This window comes from Erpetoichthys calabaricus, chromosome 16 (assembly GCF_900747795.2).
Source record: "Erpetoichthys calabaricus chromosome 16, fErpCal1.3, whole genome shotgun sequence".
Classification (NCBI taxonomy): Eukaryota; Metazoa; Chordata; class Cladistia; order Polypteriformes; family Polypteridae; genus Erpetoichthys; species Erpetoichthys calabaricus.
In genome coordinates this window covers 98,004,913-98,026,977 of record NC_041409.2, presented here as the reverse complement: position 1 = coordinate 98,026,977, position 22,065 = coordinate 98,004,913, and the positions used below count along the sequence as shown (strand labels likewise).

Below are 22,065 nucleotides of genomic sequence, written 5' to 3'. Positions count from 1 at the left end.
TCCTCACCCCAAGCTTTTCCTGGTTGGTCTCCCATCCCAGTACTGGCCGGGCCTGAACAGGCTGAGCTTCAGGTGGGTGACCTCTTCTGAGGTGCATGTCATCAAACTGCGTTAAACATCATCATTGGCCACCATGGATCTGAAAATATGGCTGCTAACGTTCTTGTGTTTTAAATAAACTGATACTTCATTACAGGTCTCCTTTACCGGATCACACGCAGCGCACTCTTCTCTCGATTGGGCGGCACACCGATACGTTTACTTCTTGCGCGGAGGAACAACGACGACGACGTGGGGATTTTAGCATCAGTCATGCAAAGTTAGGGTTGAATTTTGGTTTGTGACGTCAATGGAGACTCTGACTGGGGGTCTTTGGTGACTTCTTGGGCACAGCCATCAGCAGTGTGTCTGTCTGCACAGAGAGTGTCGACCTCGTCACCAAGAGGTTTACTTACCTTGGCAGTGACATTCATGTGACTCTTCCTATGAAGTCGGTAGATGGATTGAAAGGGCATGGGGGGGGTCATGTGGTCACCATAAAGGGGTGTGTGGCACTCGTGATACCCTGATGTAAGTGGTCACGGCCTGACGTCTCACTCAGAGTGTCATCCCTGAAACAGCAGGGTCTGTGGGGGGCTCACAGTCAGCCATGGTGAGTACATATCAACCACAAACTGCCAGCAGGGTGTTGTGCAGCCAAGACTCATCAATGGAAGAGGCCAACCAGGACTATCCCGTCTGCTATGGACCACCAGAAGGGTTACTGTGGCACAAATGGCAGGTAATGTTAAAGCTGTTGTAACGCGTCACCGACACACAATGCGTTGAACCCTGCTGCACATGGGACGGCGCAGGCGGAGACCCTTCAGAGGGCCCACGCTAACCCCTGTCCACTGCTGGGTCGTTGAACAGAGATGGTTTCATGTATTTTTGAGATGCCGTCTAAGCCTTCAAAGACCGATCAGAACTGCCTCTAGAATAGAAATGGGTGGGAGATGGAAAAAATTCAGTAGGTTTCTTTTAACAAAAACTTCTAAAAAGTTCAATCTCAGGCACATTTGTTCATAGGACATAAAGACGTCACCTACATACAGTTCTCTGAGGGTCTTAATAGACAATAAGTGTTGAAGCAGGACCTTGGATCACCTGTCTCATCGTGTGGATTGCTGGATGTTTGTCACAAGTATGGTTGTAATAATTTTATGAAAAAAATATTTACTTAGGGAAAAAAATAGAAAACAATCGAGGTGATGATTAGTGAGCAGCAGGATGATTTCATGCCAGGAAAGAGCACCACAGATGTGATGTTTGCTCTGAGGTGTTGATGGAGAAGTAGAGAGAAGGCCAGAAGGAGTTGCATTGCATCTTTGTGGACCTGGAGAAAGCACATCTGACAGGGTGACTGAGAGGAGCTGTGGTATTGTATGAGTGGCACAGAAGTACGTAAGAGTGGTACAGGATATGTACGAGGGAAGTGTGACCGTGGTGAGGTCTGCGGTGGGATTGACGGAGGTGGGATTACATCAGGGATCAGCTCGGAGCCCTTTCTTATCTCCAATGGTGATGGACAGGTTGACAGGCGAGATCAGACAGGAGTCCCCGTGGACTGTGATGTTTGCTGATGACATTGTGATCTGCAGGTTGAGGAGACCCTGGAGAGGTGGAGATATGAGAGGAGATGAATGAAGGTCAGTAGGACCACCAAGACAGAATACATGTGTGTGAATGAGAGGTAGTGGAATGGTGAGGATGAGGGGAGTAGAGTTGGCAAAGGTGGAGGAGTTTAAATACTTGGGATCAACAGTACAGAGTAATGGGGATTGTGGAAGAGAAGTGAAGAAGAGAGTGAAGGCAGGGTGGAGAAGAGTGTCAGGAGTGATTTGTGACAGATGGGTATCAGCAAGAGTGAAAGGGAAGGTCTAAGGGACTGTAGTGAGACCAGCTGTGTTATAAGGGCTGGAGACGGTGGCACAGGAGACACAGCTGGAGGTGGCAGAGTTAAAGATGCTAATATCTGCATTGGGTTTGAGGAGGATGGACAGGATTAGAAATGAGGACATTAGAGGGTCAGCTCAAGTTAGAGAGGCGAGATTGCGTTGGTTTGGACATGTGCAGAGGAGACATGCTGGATGTAATGAGAGAAGGGTGCTAAGGATAGAGCTGCCAGGCAAGAGGAGAGGAGGAAGGCCTAAGAGAAGGTTTATGGATGTGGTGAGAGAGGACATGCAGGTGATGGGGGTAACAGAACAAGATGCAGAGGACAGAAAGATATGGAAGAAGATGATCCACTGTGGTGACCCCTAACGGGAGCAGCCGAAAGAACAAGAAAAGAATTGCTGTGATTATCGAAGGTTAAAACTAAAATCTCAGAAACTGACTGATCAGCTTGCCTGGAGGAATACAGGGGGGCTGAAATGAAAGGTCGTCGACAGACCAGCACAGCCTGGAAGGGAAGGGTCAAATTTAGGAGGCTACTCTCTATGAGGACAATGGAATGGGGACAAGTCTACCTGAGCTAAAAGTCTATAAAAGCAGAAACCATTACAAGTTCTTCAGGTAATACGGGGAGGTCCATCTACTCAGAAGCTCTCTATCGCTGAAATGGCACCATTTTAAAGACAGCAGTGCCACTTCACCCCAAGAATCTCTTAATTCTTTAAACTGTTTCTGTTTTATAGGCCAAAGTCACACCCTGATGTCCCTTCAAGTGTAGGGAGGAGGAGTCCAACTCTGACCCCGGAGGGCCACATTCACTCGAACCCCCTTTTTTTTTTTAAATTAGTTATCAGTTTTAACTGCTAGTTAACTTCTGTTGCCTTCATTTTAAGTAACTTGCCAATTAAGATTCGGACCCCTTGATTGTATCTTTTCGTCTCAATTAGCAGCCAATTGATCGCGAGGTACAAAAAGAGCTGACGCATGGCCAGTGTAAGAGATGGCCGGCAGCTCAACCCGGCCGGGACGCCCCTGCGATGGAAGGATGGAGGAAGATGGCTTTTCAAGGACACTGTCTCCCCCTTTATGCTGGATGGCAGCTCCCCTGGACTGCAGTGGTGCCCTGGATTCCCGCAAGGCCATATGGGACATGTAGTCTAATATCACAGCCCTGCTGGGGACACTGCAAGAGAACCGGAGGAGTCAAATCTCATCCATAGCCCGGAAGTACTCCCAAGTCACGAGGACGGAAGCTCCGAAGTATTTCCAGGCTGAAGAAAATTCAAGTTCTCCGTCTGACTCGGAAGTGCTGGCAAGTCACGTGGATGGAACGATAGAAGCACTTCCGGGTCAAGGACTCTATGAAGGACTGCTGTGAAACCAGCAAGCGAGCCAGAGTCAGGTGGAGGAGATTTGTGTATATATATATATATATATATATATATAGAGAGAGAGAGAGAGAGAGAGAGAGAGAGAGAGAGAGAGAGAGAGAGAGAGAGAATTGTGTTCATTGTTTGATTATTTGAATGTTTATTGGTGGCTGTGGTGCTTGAAGGGTGCTATTTAAAGAAGAAAACAATTATAAGAAACTTCTTTGCGCTTTTAGCTGGTGTTGTCAGTGTCTGTGTGTTGGGTTAGAGGAGCAACAGTGCCCTCTAGTGTTACACCAGCTGTACAACATCTGACAACAAATGAAGGGGGTCTGCTCAGGGGCACAAAGCACCCTTAAGGTGGTCTTAGAAAAAAAAAACAAAAAAACAACAGCTCTGGAAATGTCTGCTGTGGCAGAACGAGACCACCAACAAGCCATGGAGTTAAATAACGGGTTTAATTAACAACGAGAGTCGGCTTCTGACGGACACACAGGCTTAGCTGGTCGTCTGTTAGTTTCCCCTCACATTTTTTGTTTTGGCTGTCATTTAAGGGGAAAAAAAGAAGAAGCAACTGAGAAAAAGAGGAAAAGAAAAGCAGATCCTACAGCCCACCAGGATTGAGAGCTGGACACCAATGTGCTATCGGGGCAGAAGAAAGCAAAAAGCCCTTAACCTGGAAAAAAAAAAATCGCTCTGGGGTGCTGAGCAGTGGCTGACCCCGAGTTCAGACCCCCAAAGGGCCAAAGGTCATGCGAAAAGACAGTTTTACCCCTCAGGGTTTAACAAAGTGGAGCAAATCAAAAACAGACGTGATGCCTTCATGAAGGTGGCGGTTTTCTATAAGACCCACAATCACGAACAGGCCTAACAACGGCAGAAAACATGGACAGCGTCAGGCACTCGGCTTCAGTTCTGCCTGACACTTTAGTGTAAAAAGTGCGACGCAGCTTTGTTGAGCCGAGTGCTCCGTCACAGACGTTGCAAGATGAGAACAGCGTCTAATAAAAGCTTCACAATCACATGGCAGGCCACTCACTTGAACAATTCAAGTCGATGGATGCTAGCAACGGCCATAAACACACTGAGATTTGCGAGATTTCCTTCTGCCTCAATCACAGTTACCTTTAAACTGAAATCAGCGCGCGGGGGCTTTAAAAAGCAGCGCGACACACTGGGGCATAAAAAAAAAAAAAAAAAAAAAGCAAGGGGGGTTCAGGGGTTGTCAGCTGCTTTGTCTCCTAAAATGTTTAAACGCTCGTCGCTTTCCAGTGTTCTCGCCCCGAGAAAACATTCTTTGTGGCTGCAGTAGTTGGCCGTCCAATGAAACGTCTCCTCGGTGCGGCTCTGCAGTCCTGTCCAGCTTTGCCATTTGTGGACAAACGATGACAAGATACAAAAGCATGTGTTTGCCATAAATAGCTCTGCCTAGCAGAGGACTGCGCACAGAGCGCGGATCAAATTCTCCACAAGAAGACCTGCGCTTGGCGGCCGCCCAAACTGAAGTGCAAGTATGAGGCGAGCAAATAGTTCAAAAAGGGGAGGGGGATTGCATTTAACATTGCAAGAATCCTCCTGCTTTAAAGTAGGTGAAGTGAAACGTAATGTTCAATTCATAAATGGAATAGGGATTAATAACTACCTGGTACACGGCCAGGCTTTATAGGCGAGCGCACACCCTGCCCTCCCGCTTCTTAATGGGTTCATAGGAGGGGGCTGCACAGAGTTCAGGGTCTGGAAAGCTAACAATTGTTGGTTGATCTGACCTGCTCCTCGATTTAGGAAAGGGGTAGCATTCTGTCTAGATCTACTGTATCTATCTACAGGATCTCTCTCTCTCATATATATCTATCTATCTATATTTTTCTATATATTTTTATCTATATAGATATGAAAGGCACTATGATTGATAGATGAAATGAACTATATGATAAACGGATTAAAGGCACTATATGATGGATAGATAGATAGACATGTGAAAGGCACTCTATAATAGACAGATGTATATTTTTTGGGACTGATAATTGGGGGGTTTCCAACATAGCAAGTTAAACAGAAGTGTACAGAACACTTTTAATAGAACCCTGCTAAACATACAAAGTTACAATCCTTTTACATCCCACCTCTTACCAATGTAAGAGTTTGAAGCAGTAGTGGGATATCAACAGAGAGGAAAGAAAATAAAGAGTGAGCCATACAAAAGTTAAAAAAAAAAAGGGGACCAGATTCACATTAAAATATTGAGATGCTGTGTACTCGTATTTAGAAAACCTCATCAGTGAACATCACTACAGGTTATTGTTGAATGGAGAGTGAAATTCGTACCTGCGTTTTCTCCACAACGTGCATCAAATCGCCACTCAATTAGCGAGTAACCAACAACCTTCTCTAAAAACTTCTTTACCTAAAGTATAAGAACAGTTTTTGACTTAAGGTGGCCTTTGACCCCAGCAATGCATGTTAATCCCGTTAACCTAACTAGCGATGTTTACTGATGAAGCTTTCCAAATACGACTACACAAAATCTTGACATTTTGATTAAATCTTTGTATCTTGTTCTTTTATCTTCTTTCCTCTCTGTTGATTGATCTCCAACTACTGCCACAAACTCTAAATTCATTTTAGATCCCACTAGCAGATCCTTATCTGTTTAAGAGGGTTTTGTTAAAAATGTTCCATACTATTCTGTTTAACTTACCATATTGGAAATACTACAATAATCAACCACAAATAGAGAGAGCAAGCTATCCTCCCTCTTCAATTAAGGAGACGAGGGTTTGTGTCCTGGGTCCTCCATGTCTGGGTGGGTTTCCTCCCACAGTTCAAAGAGTTGCAGCTTTGGTGAATTGGTGACGCTCTATTGGCCCGAATGTGTGTGCGCGCGACTGCGCCCTATGCTAGGTGGGATAGGCTCCACCTTAATCCCTGGCCTGGATTAAGCGAGTTAGAACATGATATTGCTGAAGTGAATGCCCCATTACATGACTTCTAGTCTGAGGGGATGTTGAAGGAGAAATGTTTGACATTATTAAAAGTTTAACTTGAGGTGCAGTCTTCAGGACAAAGGAATTGCTGGAATCTAGTAAGATGTATAGAATTATTTGAGCAGGACGGAGTGTTTTAATAAAACCAGCAACCTTAATTAAGTTATATAGTGAATAACCTGAGTGTCATAGGATGTCCCAAGCACTATGAATACTCGAGTACAGGTCAGCAGTGCCTCACTTCAGTCTGAACCCACTGAGCCCCTTGCTACAAATAAAAGAACCTTCAAATCATCCAGAGCTTCCAATATGTAATAAAGAAAACTCCTGACAATGTCAACCTTTAAGACTGCAGTTGCCGATCTCGTCAGAGGGGTATGGTTGTGTTTAAAATAATTTAAATACCAAAGCCCCTTTTGGTCAAATGTTGGCTGAAAGCAGTGGCCCCCACACTACTTATGCACATAGAGTTCCTGTTAAGCCAATGTCACAGTACACGACTTCTAATCGGAGAGTACATCAAACTTGAAGACAGCAGACGCCTGGGGATGTCAAATTACACGACTGCACAGTGACTTTCCAGCAGTTTTTACATTTCCAAAGTATCACAGACCCCACCTCCACCCCACTTCTCATAAAAATCAAAACAAGCTTAGATAGTTAATGTATTAAATTCAACTACAATAACAGTATTCATTGCTGACAAGGTTTTATTTTTTATTTTGCACTTTAACTAATGTGAGTTAAGTCACAAGTTGGAGAATTCAGGCAGCTTCATTTTCTATGAATCATCCAAACTTGTAGCTCCAAGTTCAAAGGGCGTTCACATGGAATTTCCAACTCAGAAACTCCTAATTAGCGGATCTGCCTACACTACTTGCCCTATTAATAATAACAATAATCAATTCTTTAAATTTATAAATTTGCTCTCACTACTCAAAGCACTTTAGTGTGTGGGGAGTGAAGTGGTGAGAGAGAGAGAGCCAGTTAGAGACAGGGGATGATTACTGGGCCAGAATGACTAAGCCATGGTGGGCAATCTAGCCAGGCCATCGGGATACACCCAACTCTTTACCAAGGATGCCCAGGAATCTTTAATGACCACAGAGAGTTGAGTCCTCAGTTTTACAGCACAGTGTCCCCCCATGACTAAACTCGGGCATTGGGATCCACCTTCAGACCACAGGGTAAGAGGCCCCCTGCTGGCCTCACCACCACTTTGTCTACCAGAAACCCAAGCTTTTCCTGGTTGGTCTCCCATCCAAGTACTGGCCGGGCCCAAGTGTGCTTAGCTTCAGGTGGATGACCTGTTAGGTTACTGCAGTAAAGAGAGGCCGATTCTTCTCCTTACACTACTACTATTATATAAGATCACTCTTTATTGCAGACCCAAACCCCCTGAATCGATTAAAACCAGCTTAAGAATCGTCCATTAACTTTTTTAACATCATTTCAGGTTTTAAGATATTTTAATCATTCTAATACACCTTTGGCCACTTACAATAAATAACATTAAATACAAACTGAAACACACCATAGCCCGTATGCTCTCAGTCCTCATTCTTGTCACAAAGGTGAGTTATCAACAGAAAAAGTTACCAGGCGTATACCCCCTCCCTTCTCCCCGAGGCACCCACACGACAACATCGTGTTCAATTTGTGAAATTTAAAGAACGCACCTCGACTCCAAGATATTTTTTAACGGGTTTTCCTTCCTTAAAACCAAAGCTGTTGCTTGCAGTCAGACTAAATGAAGGTTTGTGATGACATTAAAAAGGCAGGTTGGGATAAAGAGAAAGCCAAACCCCCCCCCATACCCCCCCTCCAATCCCATGTTTGTCTAAGATCTTTGAGAAAGGACATTGGCCATGTTGTATTTATTACCGTACTGCATTTTTGAAATGAATCAAATTCTTGCAATAACCAGAAAAGTAAGCATTCCTTTATCCGCCACGAGTTTTATTTCAGTGTGGCCTGTTCTATGATCTCAGAAAATAAAAATAAATGTCCATTTAAGGCTCTGTTTGTACAGATAGTTTTTTTTTTTTTCCTTTTCACAACTGTTAATCTTTAAAGTGCCACCCCCTGTTATTAACATTTCAATGCACACAAAAAGGCAACATAAGCAGTTAGTAAAATGTCTTTTGGAGTCGTCGTTTGTAAAGGAATGAAAGCCGCACCGATGGAATTCTGTAAATGCAGAAAATGAAGGGGCATTCCTTCTCAGAGAGGATAGACCCCCTCCCAAAAAAAAAAAAAAAAATAAAAAAAAAAAAGGTTAGGACACAAAGTGCTTCAGATGCATAGTGTACAACACGAGCTCTCGCGTATGCAGGCGAGCCCTACGACGTGTTAACAATGAAAAACGGCAACCATGCAAGCTACCAACAAATAAAAAAAAAATCTCCCAGCTTTAGAGAGCTGCGTACTCTTGTTTGTAAACGGCAAACCGTAACTGTACTTGCTGCGAGGAATGCGCACCACGCCATCTGTATTCTTTGCCTTTTTGTCTGTGTGAGGGGTGAGCTGGCATGAGGGATGGTGTCCTTTTTGGCAACATGGATGAAATCATTCCTTGAGATCCTACATTTAAAAACTACCAGGATTAAACAGTCTAATGGCAATCAATCACTGGCAGTGTGCTTCAAAAACCAAGACTTCCTTAACATGGAGAAGAGAGAAGAAAGAAAAAGGAAAAAAAAAAAAAAAAAAAAGGCTAAAACTATTCCAACGGGACCAAATGATATCAGCAGAGCGGCAGGCAAAACTGGAAGCTCCTCAGATCCAGATGGCACTTCAAGACTCCATTTACAAGGGTCTTCCTTCAAGTGAAACTACCACGTTGCCTCCTAACTTCTGAGCCAGTGTGGAACGATCCTGAATATCATCTAAACCATTAACTTGCCATTCGTGTTTAATACCTGGAAAGGAACCAAGAAAATTCATATTAACAATTACATTCTTCAGCCTTTACTGGTATGGAAAATTCAACCTGTTAATGTGTTTTTCCCTTTTACACATTCAAAAATGTCTTAAAACGGCAACAATTTCACCAATATGACCCCATGTAACCAGCAGTGCACTGTATTGATAAGAGGGACTCACTTAACCAAAGTAATCTTCATACTTGCCTGTAAATTTTTTTTTGATTGCATCTTTAGAGCTAGCATAGATCATCTTGCTTTTAAGGGGTGCACTTTCAGGGGCCCTAGAAAAAGACACAAAATACAACTTTAAAATTAAACGCATAAATTGATTATTTTTCCTAACAGTCATAAGGTAAAGCTTTCAGGGACATGCCATACACACAACTGCACACAATTCTAACACACTTAATTTTATAAACCCGCTTATCCAGAGAGAGGCCACAGGGAATCTGGAACCCATCCCGCAAGCTTTTGTTTTTGAAAATTTCGGTATATTCAAGTCAAAGTTATTTCTTCACAAACATGGCATTTGTACATTTACCATACAAAATTGTGTTCTAAAGTTAAGTACTTTCTATAAATTAAAAAAAAATGTATATAATGTCTGCTCTGGCATTTTTATACTAAAGGATACGGGACACAGAGGAAAGCTTACAAACTTACCAAGACTGTTGTCAAGCATTGATCTGCACCTTCCGCGTTTCAAACACATATTTGTGACAAATAAAGGGATCAAGAAATAATTATTTTACATTTATGTTCCTGGTATGAATTTTGTCATGGAAAGGATAACGTTTTCTATTCACTTGTGCGAATTCTCACATAAATTAGAAAGCAAATCAAAACAAAACCAATCATGTGGCACAAAACATTCACCATGACTTGGATGGGTTGGTGCTTTCCTCCCGACAGACCAAGGGTTGGAGTGAAAGGTTATTGCACAGGAAGACTAAGTCCTGCATTTCTTTCAAAATGGATAAATCTCATAATTATAGTGTTTCTTGCTCAAAAAGAACATGTATAAAACTATTTTATAATGTAATATGGATACACTTTAGAATTAAGAGTTTGCTATTGAGTTCCAGCTCTGTCCTCCTCTCAAGCAGGTCAAACATTGACTCCACATTCTTTGGGAGGCATCTTTTAATGTCTTGGATGCCATGGGTCAGAGTCTTGACAGAGCCTTATGGAAGAGGAAGGTTTTGTCCTTGGGTGTCCTTTTCATGGTACCAGGGAAAGGGAAGATACCTTTAGCATCATTGCCCCCCACTGTCCCGGGGTAGAACTGCTTACCTCACCAGACCTAGGAAGGTGGTCCCCCAAGCGCACACGCATAACTAGATAGATGGATGTGAAAGTCACTATAAGATGGATATAGACTTGAACAATGGACATATTTGGTAAGTTTTTAAGCTTCAGAACACAATAACAAGAGTGGCAAATGCATATGTAGCAGTTTGTGAAGAAATCAATTTGAAAAACAACAAACTTAACCTTTAAGACAATTGAGTTAATGGCACAGGCCACTTGTTGGTGTAGTAGTTAAGAGTCTCGGCTTCACAGATCCTGGGTTTGAATCCACTCTGTGAAGTTTTCATGCTCTGCCCATTGCTTTTCTCCCATGGCCACAAAGATATCCAGGTTTGGTTAACAGATCATTCTACATTAGGACCCAACATTAGTGAGTGTGGGTGCATGGAAAGTAGGGGTTGGGGTGGCTGTGATAAAGAGACACCTCCCAAAGCTGCTGGGGTAGACTCCAGTCTCCTGCAGTCCTAAATTAAAGCGGGGTTGAGAATGTTCTAATAAATGGTGCCACTTGCATAACCATCTCCAGACCATTGATCAGGTGTACCCACCAGAATATAAACACCAGATCTTCTTTCTTGGACTCTCTTGTTTCATATGTTGCATCATATAAGCCGTAACGGCAGTCATTCAGCGGTAACAGCTTTACGAAGGAGGTGTATGGGTCGTCCACTGTTTCACCAATGTCGCCCACCAATATTTCCTTGCCTTCCTCCACAATAATTTTCTTCTTGTCGTCACTGAGACAGAACAACACTGCTTTCTTTCTCTTCTTGACTTCTTCCGGTGTTGAAGATTTTCTTACTTTCATATCATTGAAAACTTTTATGACCTCATCATTTACTGTTACTCCTGAAGCCTACATAGGAGAGACAAAAACATCTTAAGTTACAGCAAGTCGTGCCATTCTGAAGACGTCTTTAGCACTGCTAGGGACAAACCTGTCAAAGGGCATTTAAAGGTTTGACACGTGGGCAAAACTCAACCAGACAGTCAACAAAATTTCTGGACTATCACGAGTTTTGGATTTTCTTGCTCAATTTCCAACTGAATTCAAATGCACTCTGTGATTCCCTGTACCACTGACAGTGTTTGGATTTTGTTTTTGCACACTATTATCACAGGTGGCGCAGTGGTAGTGCTGCTGCTTTGCAGTACGGAGACTGTGGAAGATTGTGGGTTCGCTTCCCGGTTCCTCCCTGTGTGGATAGCGCTTTGAGTACTGAGAAAAGCGCTATATAAATGTAATGAATTATTATTATTATATCCCATTGGGCCTGTCTTCACTCTTGCCAGTTACAACCAGTTTGCAGAGATAGGATTGTTCCTAATATTTGAGATCACGGTTACACTATGTGGAGTTCTTGCCTTACACTTACTATATCTGAGTGTCCACTTTGTTTTTGCACTATGCCATTATGCTCTCATATGCTGCAAGTGGATTTCCATTCCAGATTCAATCTGTTATTTCCAAAAAAATAAAAAAAGGAAAATACTTTTAAAAATCAAATACATAAAAAAAAACTCACATGAATATCACCATCTTGCTAATCTACACCTGCTTTAGACATCCTATTTTACTGTCAGATGGATGGACAGAATAGCGTATATCACTTTAAAATAACAGGTGGACACTGAAATGTGTTCATTGGTGTACTGGGACAGCCCGAATTGAGAAATAAATCTAAATAAAACATTAAATTTGGAAGTGTTATTTATAAAAGATAGTGGGATGATCCTATTAGTGAGGGTTACTCCCGCCACAACATGAAGGGAGGGATGCATGCTCAGAACATAAGCAAGGCTGGTTGAATACTAAGGGCTTTTCTACAGTGAACACCAGTGAAATAACACTTATTAAAATATTTAATTTATTCAAGGATAATACCAGATATGAAAGTAATGTAAAATACAAATTTGAGTCTAAGAATTGTGTTCTTTCAGGGTGAGAGATTCCATCCATCCATCCATTTTCCAACCCGCTGAATCTGAACACAGGGTCACGGGGGTCTGCCGGAGCCAATCCCAGCCAACACAGGGCACAAGGCAGGAACCAATCCCAGGCAGGGTGCCAACCCACCGCAGGGGTGAGAGATTCACGTTACGGTTATTGAGTCCACTGCCTCACAAACATCACACTCCAAAAATAGTCCTTTTTTTGAGCTTCTTAAAAGATGACTAAAATCAGCTAATTCTTTGAAAATTCAACACTAAAATTCTGAACTTATCAAAACACTTCTACCATTTACACACCTGAGCTGTTTTTATGATCTCTGAAGAACAAACTTCACTGGAGTCATTTTGCTCAAAATCAAAAGGCTTCTAGCATTTGAGAAAGTTTTATGTGCATTTAATGATTTATTTTTGATTCATTGTGCCAATCGACCCCTGTGCAGCCACAAATCCCTTTGAAAGTCATCAACATGTGTTCATGGGTACAAAAAATGTGCAAAATCTGTTTAAAAGTCAACATTTTCACCACTTCTATATACACATACACACACACACATATATACAAATATATATATATATATATATATATATATATAAATACATATATACACATACACACTCACATTTGTAGTGCGTTATCTATAGCTAAATAGAAAAAACACATCTATAGCCAGCTTGCCTGCATGCGCACGCACTCTATTTACATACACACATTGATATAAAGTCACATCTACAGCATTGTATCTACATTACTTACTCAATTTATAAATACTGTATATTACATACACACTGATCTATAACTCAATCTAGGCACACGTGTGTCTGCATCTTCTTGGCTCTGGTGAGATAAGCAGCACCACCTTGAGACAACAGGGGGTGCCAATACTAACGGTATCTTCTCCTAATCCTGTACCACTGAAAGGCTACCCAAGGATGACACCTAGCAATGGTATAAAAGGGGACTGTCCAAGGAAAGTGGGGTCAGTGTTGAACCCGTTCGAGAGGAGGACAGGGGTCTATGTAGCAAAGAAATTCTAAAGAGAGGCCGTCAAGAGCCATTACTTTTGATTCTGCTGCAGCAAGTCTGTAGGTTTTTGTTGCAAGTAGAAAGGGGGACCTGAGAGACTTTTTGCCTGCATGCATCAGTCAGTTTTTTCAGCCATGTTACAATGCATACACATCTCTCTAAATTTATATCTATATACACACATACATATAGAGTTATCTAATAATTTTCATCCATCTATATCTATAGACATACAACAATACACAAACAAAACATTTATATATATATATATATATATATATATATATATATATATATATATATATATATATATATATATATATATATATATAGTATCTATTATGTACATAATATCTATATATTGTGTTTATGTATAGATACACACACACTATATATCTCTCACACACACACACACACTCACCTACACATACATACACACACAGTATCTATATTAATATTTATACACACACCTATAGCTCTCTTTATATTTATATACACATGCATCTCTCTTAATATACAGTCTACCTATAAATACACACTTATCTATGTACATGCACACACACACACACACCAGCAGCCATACCACCTGCACTTCAGAAGAGGTCATCCAACTGAAGCTCAGCCTGTTCAGGCCCTGCCAGTACTTGGTTGGGAGACTATCTAGGAAAACCTTGGGTTGCTGCTGAAAGTAGTGTTACCGAGACCAGCAGGGGTGCTTACCCTGTGGATCCCAATGCCTCATGGCAGTGATAAGGGGACACTGTGCTGTAATAATTGTGCCGTCCTTCTGAGGAGATGTAAAACTGAGGTCCTGACTCTCCGAGGTCATTAAAATCTCTGTGCACCCTTTGTAAAGAACATGGTGTATCCCAATGTTCAGGCTAAACTGCCCATCACCACCTTGTCCATTCTGGCCCCCTAATCATCTCGCATCTGTAATTGGCTGTGTGTCACCACCTAATAGCCAATGTGTGTTGATGGTATTGATGCAGAAATGGCTGCCATTGCATCATCAAGGTGGGTGCTACACATTGGTGGTAGTTTAAGTGCTCCAAGTAGCAAGAAAAGGTGCTATATACCTATTCTTATTCCAATGTATATTTTTATATATCCACACATACACATCTATAGCCCTCTGTTTCTATCTACAGTATATATATATATATATATATATATATATATATATATATATATATACACATACACACATACACGCATTCCCCCCAACATGGTAAACATACAAAACTAAATGTATGTAATCAGTTGACATGATTACTGTTTTTTTTTTTTTTTTTTTTAGTCATCTTAGGTAAAGTCGTTTCTCACCAAATCTCTTCAACATGAAAGCCACCAGCACAGGATGACTAAGCCCAGTCAAGGGTGGGGCAGCTCAGAAGCAGCAGTCAAACTTCAGAGAAAAATCCAAACTCCTTGAGATGGACAGCACAGTGGCCACTCGTGAAGGGAGTAACCGGGCCTTGCTTTGCACAGCCATTTAATAACGTAACACCATCCATTAGCTTTCTAAATGTGCTTCCACTGTTACTAAAGATATGCACTACTACGCCATAATGGGTTTTGTTCAGTATATTTGATCACATTGCTAGAAGTATCAGCCCAAGGCATGTGGGGATCACCCTGAATGTGCGACTTCACACACCGCTTCACTACAATTCAAGCTCCTGCCCCTTATGACGGCCACAAAAGGAAGGCGACACAACATAAACTCCAACTCCACCTAACCCACTGTGGGGGGTCACTGGGGCACCTGCACTTAATTGGACTGCATCAGACTGAAATTAATAACCAACCCGAACTTTGTCTGCCCACTCATGTAGATCCAGTCTGGAATTTCCAGCCAAACATGACCAGCAAATTCTCAACCCTGCTTTATGGAACTCAGGGTCCTGGTATGTGAAGTCACCCGCTCAGTCGCCACCAGTGACTCACAGATCAGTGAATCACTTCATCTGTGAAAGTAATGAGAATATCGTACAAAAAAATAACAAAAAAAAACCCAAATTGAAAAACCGAGCCTGACACGCGCTACATAGAAAACCAACTGTTGAAGGGCTTCGGCCGGTGCGAGTATGGCCACTTCACTCCTTCTACGGAGTCGTCGGGCTTCTGTGCAGCACACGCGGCACTAAAATGCGATTCTCGCTCCGTGGTGGTCGAACACCGAGAAAAAAAAATAACCCATCAGGTAAAATGTCACTTCGACTAAAATCTATGAAAAGGCAATGAAAGTCCGAATAATGGGACAGGCGAAGAGGCGCACATAACGGTAATAGTGACAAAGCAGGCAGCCCAACGGCGCGCCCAGGCAGATCCCGCTATCCGGTCACACGTGCGCCTCGGGCCGGTTCATTAAAGCGCTCCGAACTCTCACGCCCCGCCGTCTTAACGCGGCAAGACCCCCATAAAGGAGCGGCAGTGGGACAGTGACTACAGAGAGATGCGAATGTAAAAGTAAAAGCCCCTCGGTCTCCGGCCGCGACAATGAGATCGATTAAAAGGCATCGGGAATGTCCGTGGAATTCAGCGGTCGGTCACTGCGGCTAAAATTAGACCAACATGGCCGCCGGGCGGCCTACCGGCGAGGAGGCCTGTGGTGTCGGTAGACGGGCCCCTGGACGGTACGTGTCGGTTTTTCCACTAGGACACTTTAAAAAAAATAAAAAAAACAGCCTTGCAATCGGCGGCGGTTGCAGTATGAAGAGGGAGACCAAGCAATGAAAGCCCCACGCGAACCCCGACTTCGCTCGCTCACTCACTCACTCGCTCGGGGATTACTAACAAACCGCAGACAGCGACATTCAGGTGAAGTGGAGAGCGAAGAGTTAAAAAGGCGACACGAGACGAGACTCGGCGTTAAGTGATGAGGAAGATAAAATGGACCGCAGGGGCGGCTGCTGCACTCACCATGTCGTCTGCTGCGCGGCTCGGCGTTCGTTTGCGGCGGAGGAGGAATGACGCCGGGAATGAGGGTGGTGGGGGCAGAGCTCCGCGTGGACGGGCTGACGGATGAGGCGGCGATTGGCAGGACAGGAGAGAGAGAGAGGGAGAGACACAGAGAGAGCAAGCGATTGAGTGAAAGAGAGAGAGAGAGGGGGGCAGCGGCGGCGACGGCAGCTCAGTAAAGCGACACTCCGCGAGTACGCGGCAGTGCTGCACCCTGGCGGTCGGGCAACTACGAATCCCGCGCGCGCGCAAAGTCGCGTAGGCATTTTGGCGGGTAGGTCAAAGTTCAGTGCCGGGAAGGCCACGGGGTCAAATAGGATGCGATTTTCGGTGGAAAAACAGAAAGGTCTGCACGTGGAAGTTACAGGAGGTGGCACATGATGGAGACATAAGGAAAGAAATAAAAGTGAAATATTAATAGATTATAAATTGATAAATTTGGCTTTTTATAGAAGCTCTTTAAATAAATAAATGCATGGATCCGGAGTTCCTAATCCTTTTCACCCTGTTTACCCCATGGTAACTTTTCAAAAGTAAATTTACTCCCATTCTGTTTTGTTCAGTAATTTGTGTTTACACTTTTACTATAATAAAGTAATTGAGAAAGGGGAACTTTAAAGATACCGTTAGTATTTTTATTTCAAGTTCAAATAACAGCACATAATGTTATTTCACTTATTTAAAAACAACTAGTGATGAGCAGATACCAGTACACCAGAACAAAACAAATTGATCCTTTCAGCTTACATGCGTCATTGAATTTCAGCTCTCTCCATGCAAAGACATCTCGCTATGGCGTGTTGTTCAGCAGTGGTGCAGTCTCACAATGAAGTGTCCATGTTTGAGTTTGGCTTCAATTAAACTAACGGCAGAGTGCTACGTTGTGTGTGTCGTACTGCGTCAGCTTCTATCCATTGTGGTTAGCACTTAATGTTCAAATTTCTGTTGTTTTTTGATTTACGCTCATAACTACGGGCCAGGAACATCAAGGGATACCCTACCACACGCTGCTCCTTAGTAGAACGTACGATTCCTTACTGCAAGACTCCACAGAACAAAATGGAGAAGTTCATCTCGAGGTAGAAAGACATAAAAAGGTAGAAATGTTCAAGTACCTTGGATCAGCTGTAACAGAGAACGGAGAGCTCAATGTAGAAATAAACAACAGGATGCTAAATACGAGGCTTGACCAGCAGCCAGATCCTTTACATAAGTTTCCCAGGGAAGCTGAGGAGAGGGGTTCCCCCTAGAGTTGGAACACACCCTCTAGTCCCCTTTTTTAAAGGTGAGGATGACCACCACTCCAGTTCACCGATCCAGAAGCACTGTCCCAGACCTCCATGCAAGGCTGAAGAGGCACGTCAGCCAACAACATCTAGAAACTTTAAGAACTCTGGGTGAATATCATCCTCCACCAGAGCCCTGATCAGCAACTGCTTCAGTTACCTTACCACCAGTCCTCCTCCGAGTCCCTGGACTCTGCTACCTCAAAGAAGGCATATCGGTGGGATTTAGGAAGTCCTCAAAGTGCTCCTTCCATTGACTGACTGTATCCCCAGGTAAGATCAGCAGGACTGCTTCTACCTCTGGAGTCACCTGATAGTTTGCCAGAATCGTTTTGGGGCCAATGAAGTCATTTTCCATGACCTCACCAAACTCATCCTCCACAGAAGTTATTGCTTCCACAACTGCCATTTCCACTCTTTCATTTAGTCTGTTGGTACCAGTCAACTGCCTCTGGAATCCCACAAGCTAACCAAGCATGAAAGGCTGCCTCCTTCTGTCTAACAGCTCCCTTTACTGCTGGCTTCAAGGATTACCACTCACCTTAAGTCCACATGTCTACATAGACAGCTTAGCAATGGAGTCATGGAACATGTGGGAACATTAGGGTTCAATGTCCACAGCCTACTTTTGAATGCAAGAGAAATTTGTTTGGAGGTTTAAGTTGAAGATCTTGGGCATCTGCCAAATATTCTCAACATACCCTCACTATATGCCTGGGTCTGCCTAGTCTGTCTAACATCTTTTCCAACTCACAACCAGGCAGTGATCAGTTCACAGCTCAGCGCCTCTCTTCACCCAATCTGATAACATGGGTAAGAAACCGATCAACCACTTATGGCCATATCATTAAATTACCACCTTTTTACCCTGGAGAGGTTTGTGTGTTCCAATGATCTATGTTGTCTGGGGAAATTGACCCTAGTAGGGTCACCCAAGCCAAATCCAAGGTGATAGATGAAAAGTGTGGTTCCATTATAAGAAAACTGAATTGAGATTCTGTAATTTCAACCAGGTAAAGGGAAACCAGGGGCTGAGAGTCTGGCCTGGGTTGGGGAGCTTGCGCAAGCACCTGTTAGTTGGGCCTTAACCAATGAGACCAGGCCAGACAAAGACAGGTCTGTCCTCCAGTGGGATCACCACCTGCAGTAGGAACTATAACAGTCCCGTGATTTGTGACTTGGGTGACGGTTGAAGGCACCTGCCCTGGTGGACCTATCCCTGGCTACCAAAGCTAAATCTAGGGACATGGAATGTGGTCTCTCTGTTAGGGAAAGGAGCCCAAGCTAGTTGGGGAGGTAGAGAGGTGCCATCTAGACAGGGCTGGGGCCAGGACATGTGCATCAAGAGTTTAACACAGTGGACGAGAGGATCCCCACCCTGCAATTGAGTCGGGGAATGGGCTCTGTGACAGTTGGGTAAGAGTATTCAGTCTTCTGGAAGACCTTAGTGGAGGAGTGATGGAAGTGGCTAACCACTTGGAACTCTTGTTCTACTGAGGGACTTTAACGCTCACATGGACAGCAACAGGAAAACCTAGAAGAGTGTAATTGGAAGAAACGGCCTACCTACTCTGAACCCAAGCGGCGTTTTGTTATTAGACTTCATTATTGAACACCATATTCGAGCTGAAGGGTGTTGATACACTGAATTGATACAAAATTAAAACCACTGACAGGTGACACAGTGGATGACATTGATCATCACATTACAGTGGCACCTATCAAGGGGTGACATATATTAAGCAGCAAGTTGTTGAAGGTGATGTATCTGAAGCAGGTAAAATGGGCAAGTGTTAGGACCTTAATGACTTGGGCCAATTTGTGATGGCTAGACAACTGGATCAGACCATCTTCAAAATGGTAGGTCTTGTGAGGTATTACTGGTATGCAGTGGTTAATGCCTACCAACAGTGGTCCAAAGGAGGACAACCAGTGACAGGACATGGGTGGAGAGCATAAGGAATGTCTCTCACAGTATTGACCAAAAGGAAAGAAAGCCACTCACTGATGGTCAGGGACTTAACTTCCATAAACAATAAAGAGGTGTGTTAATGTTGCAAAGGCAAAATTAGGCAAGGGGAAACGTACTGAGATATTCTTGCCACTAGCTCAAATAATTGACAATTAGTATTGAGCGAAATGATTTGCACAGAGATTGAATTTACAGTGAAACTCAGGATTCTCCATGGCCAAAATAATTGGTGTTTCACTTCCTGCAAGTTTCAGGTCACTGAAACAAGAACAAAGGCATTTATTCCCTGTCTGGAAACATTTTCACACATTAACGCTGCATACCAAGAGCCTGAGTGTTGCTCTGGCTGAGCTCCAGCAAACCTGTATGGAGACGGGAGAAACTTCTGGAAGGACAGCAGTCACTGCAACTCTCCAATGACCTGGGCTTTAAGACAAGACTGTCCAGACGGAAGCCTCTCATCAGTAAAAGGAACATGGAAGCCCATTGAGAGTTTGCAAAAAGGCACCTAAATGGCCATTAGAGGGTAAGAAACGAGATTCCATGGTCTGTCAAAATCAAGATTAGTGTCATGTCTGGAGGAAACCGGACACCGCTCATCTCCTGTGCAAAACGATTCCAACGGTGAAGCATGGTGATGTGGAAATCATGCTGTGGGACTGTAGACTGGAAAATTAGGCAGGGTTGAGGTGAAGCAGAACAGTGCAAAGTACACAGCTATCCGTTAATGGAAACCTGCTCCTGTGAACCCTGAACCACAGACAGGGCAGATGGTTTACCTTTCAACAGTGCAATGAGCCTAACTACAAAGCAAAAACAACATAGGAGTGGGGACAACTCCGAATGGTCAGGCTGGTGCTGGGCCACTTCCAGGATTACAACCCAATCAGAAAATCTCAGGAGAGCCCTGAAAACAGCTGTGCACTGATCCAACCTGACAGAGCTTCAGAGGATCTGTAGAGAATAGCAGGAAATCCACAGACCCAGGTGTGTGAAGCTTGTTACCCCAAGAAAAATCCAGATCGGCTTCAACGACTACTAAGGGCCTAAATACTTGTGTCAGTAAGAGATTTAAAAAAAAAAAATCTAATTTTGAATACATTTGAAGTACTGGGGTGTTGTATCGTGTTAGTATGCAAACTTTCGAGGCAACTCAGGCCCATTCTTCAGGCAAGACGTAATACAGGAACTGGAGTTCAATGTGTTTATATGCACACTTGGACAAGAAACAACATTGATAAATCTTTTAAGTGAGAAATCTTAAATGTAAAAAATTAAATAGATGGCTCCAGGCTAGGGTTCATCTAACAAGACAGAGAAGAACAATGTATGGTCAAGATCTTTGGATGAGATAACTGTCCAACAAAGTCCTTTGAAGTTTGTGATGAGTTTTTCAAAACAATATGGGCCTGTAGACAGGTTATCTGTGTCAGTCTGAGAGATGCAAACAATCCTCATATCTTATATATAATTTGCCAGTCTCCTCACTCACTCACGTCTGTCCAAAGCCGAATGTGCAGTCGCCTTCTGCGCAGCTGCCCGAAAAACCTTACGAAACCGACATCGCAGCAGGCAGCGGATTTACGGCCACAAAAATTCAAAGAGAAAGGCGACTTTGATTAAAGCTATAGAGGCCTGAAAGGCGATTTCGACTACAGCTCAAGGCCTAATTACGCATTCTGATTCAATTATGCATTCATTCAATACACCTATATCAGGTTTGTGGTGCTTATACTTATTACTATTCCATATTGTACTGGAACATTCATCATTCAATATTATACTATAGGCCTGGAAAATTCATCAACTAACAGTACAAGCCTGTACAGTAATGAGTAAAGCGGACTACAATCATTACAAAACAACTTCGTTACTTATCATTTGTTCTTCATACACTGCTGAAACAAACTCGTGCCCGTTTCATCTTATATTTTTGAAACGGGCTCTTTGTCTAGTCTGGTCATAAAACTCTTCGTCTCTATTTAAACCATGTTGTAATGTATTAAATTTTAGCATGAGTTTAACTTCCCATTCTTTTCTCTCTTGCTGTGTTTTGAAGTTGCCCATAAGCCCTGTAACTTTAAAGTCCCTCTCAGAGTGTTCATGGCTGTTGAAGTGAGCCGCTACAGGAACATCTGGGTTGCCACGTTTAATGTGGCACCTGTGTAAATTCATTCTCTGGCGAAGTGTTTGCCCAGTTTCTCCCACACAGAGTGCAGTGTCGGGACATTTTATACAGAGAATTAGGTAGACCACATTAGATGATCTGCAGGAAAAATCTTCGGCTTTACTTCTCTATAGCACCTCATGGGCCTGACGCTCTGGGCTCTCTGACCCAA

The 22,065-nt window shown here is 43.2% G+C and overlaps 1 protein-coding gene across 1 annotated transcript; it reads right to left on the bottom strand.

Moving 5' to 3' along the window:
• Positions 1-7,739: 7,739 nt before the first annotated feature.
• Positions 7,740-16,574, bottom strand: cfl2 (cofilin 2 (muscle)). Its single transcript, XM_051920049.1, has 3 exons — positions 16,430-16,574; positions 11,076-11,383; positions 7,740-9,497 (listed from the first exon to the last, which is right to left on the bottom strand). The coding sequence occupies exons 1-3, from the start codon at positions 16,430-16,432 to the stop codon at positions 9,395-9,397; spliced, it is 414 nt and encodes a 137-aa protein (XP_051776009.1). The 5' UTR covers positions 16,433-16,574; the 3' UTR covers positions 7,740-9,394.
• Positions 16,575-22,065: the final 5,491 nt, after the last annotated feature.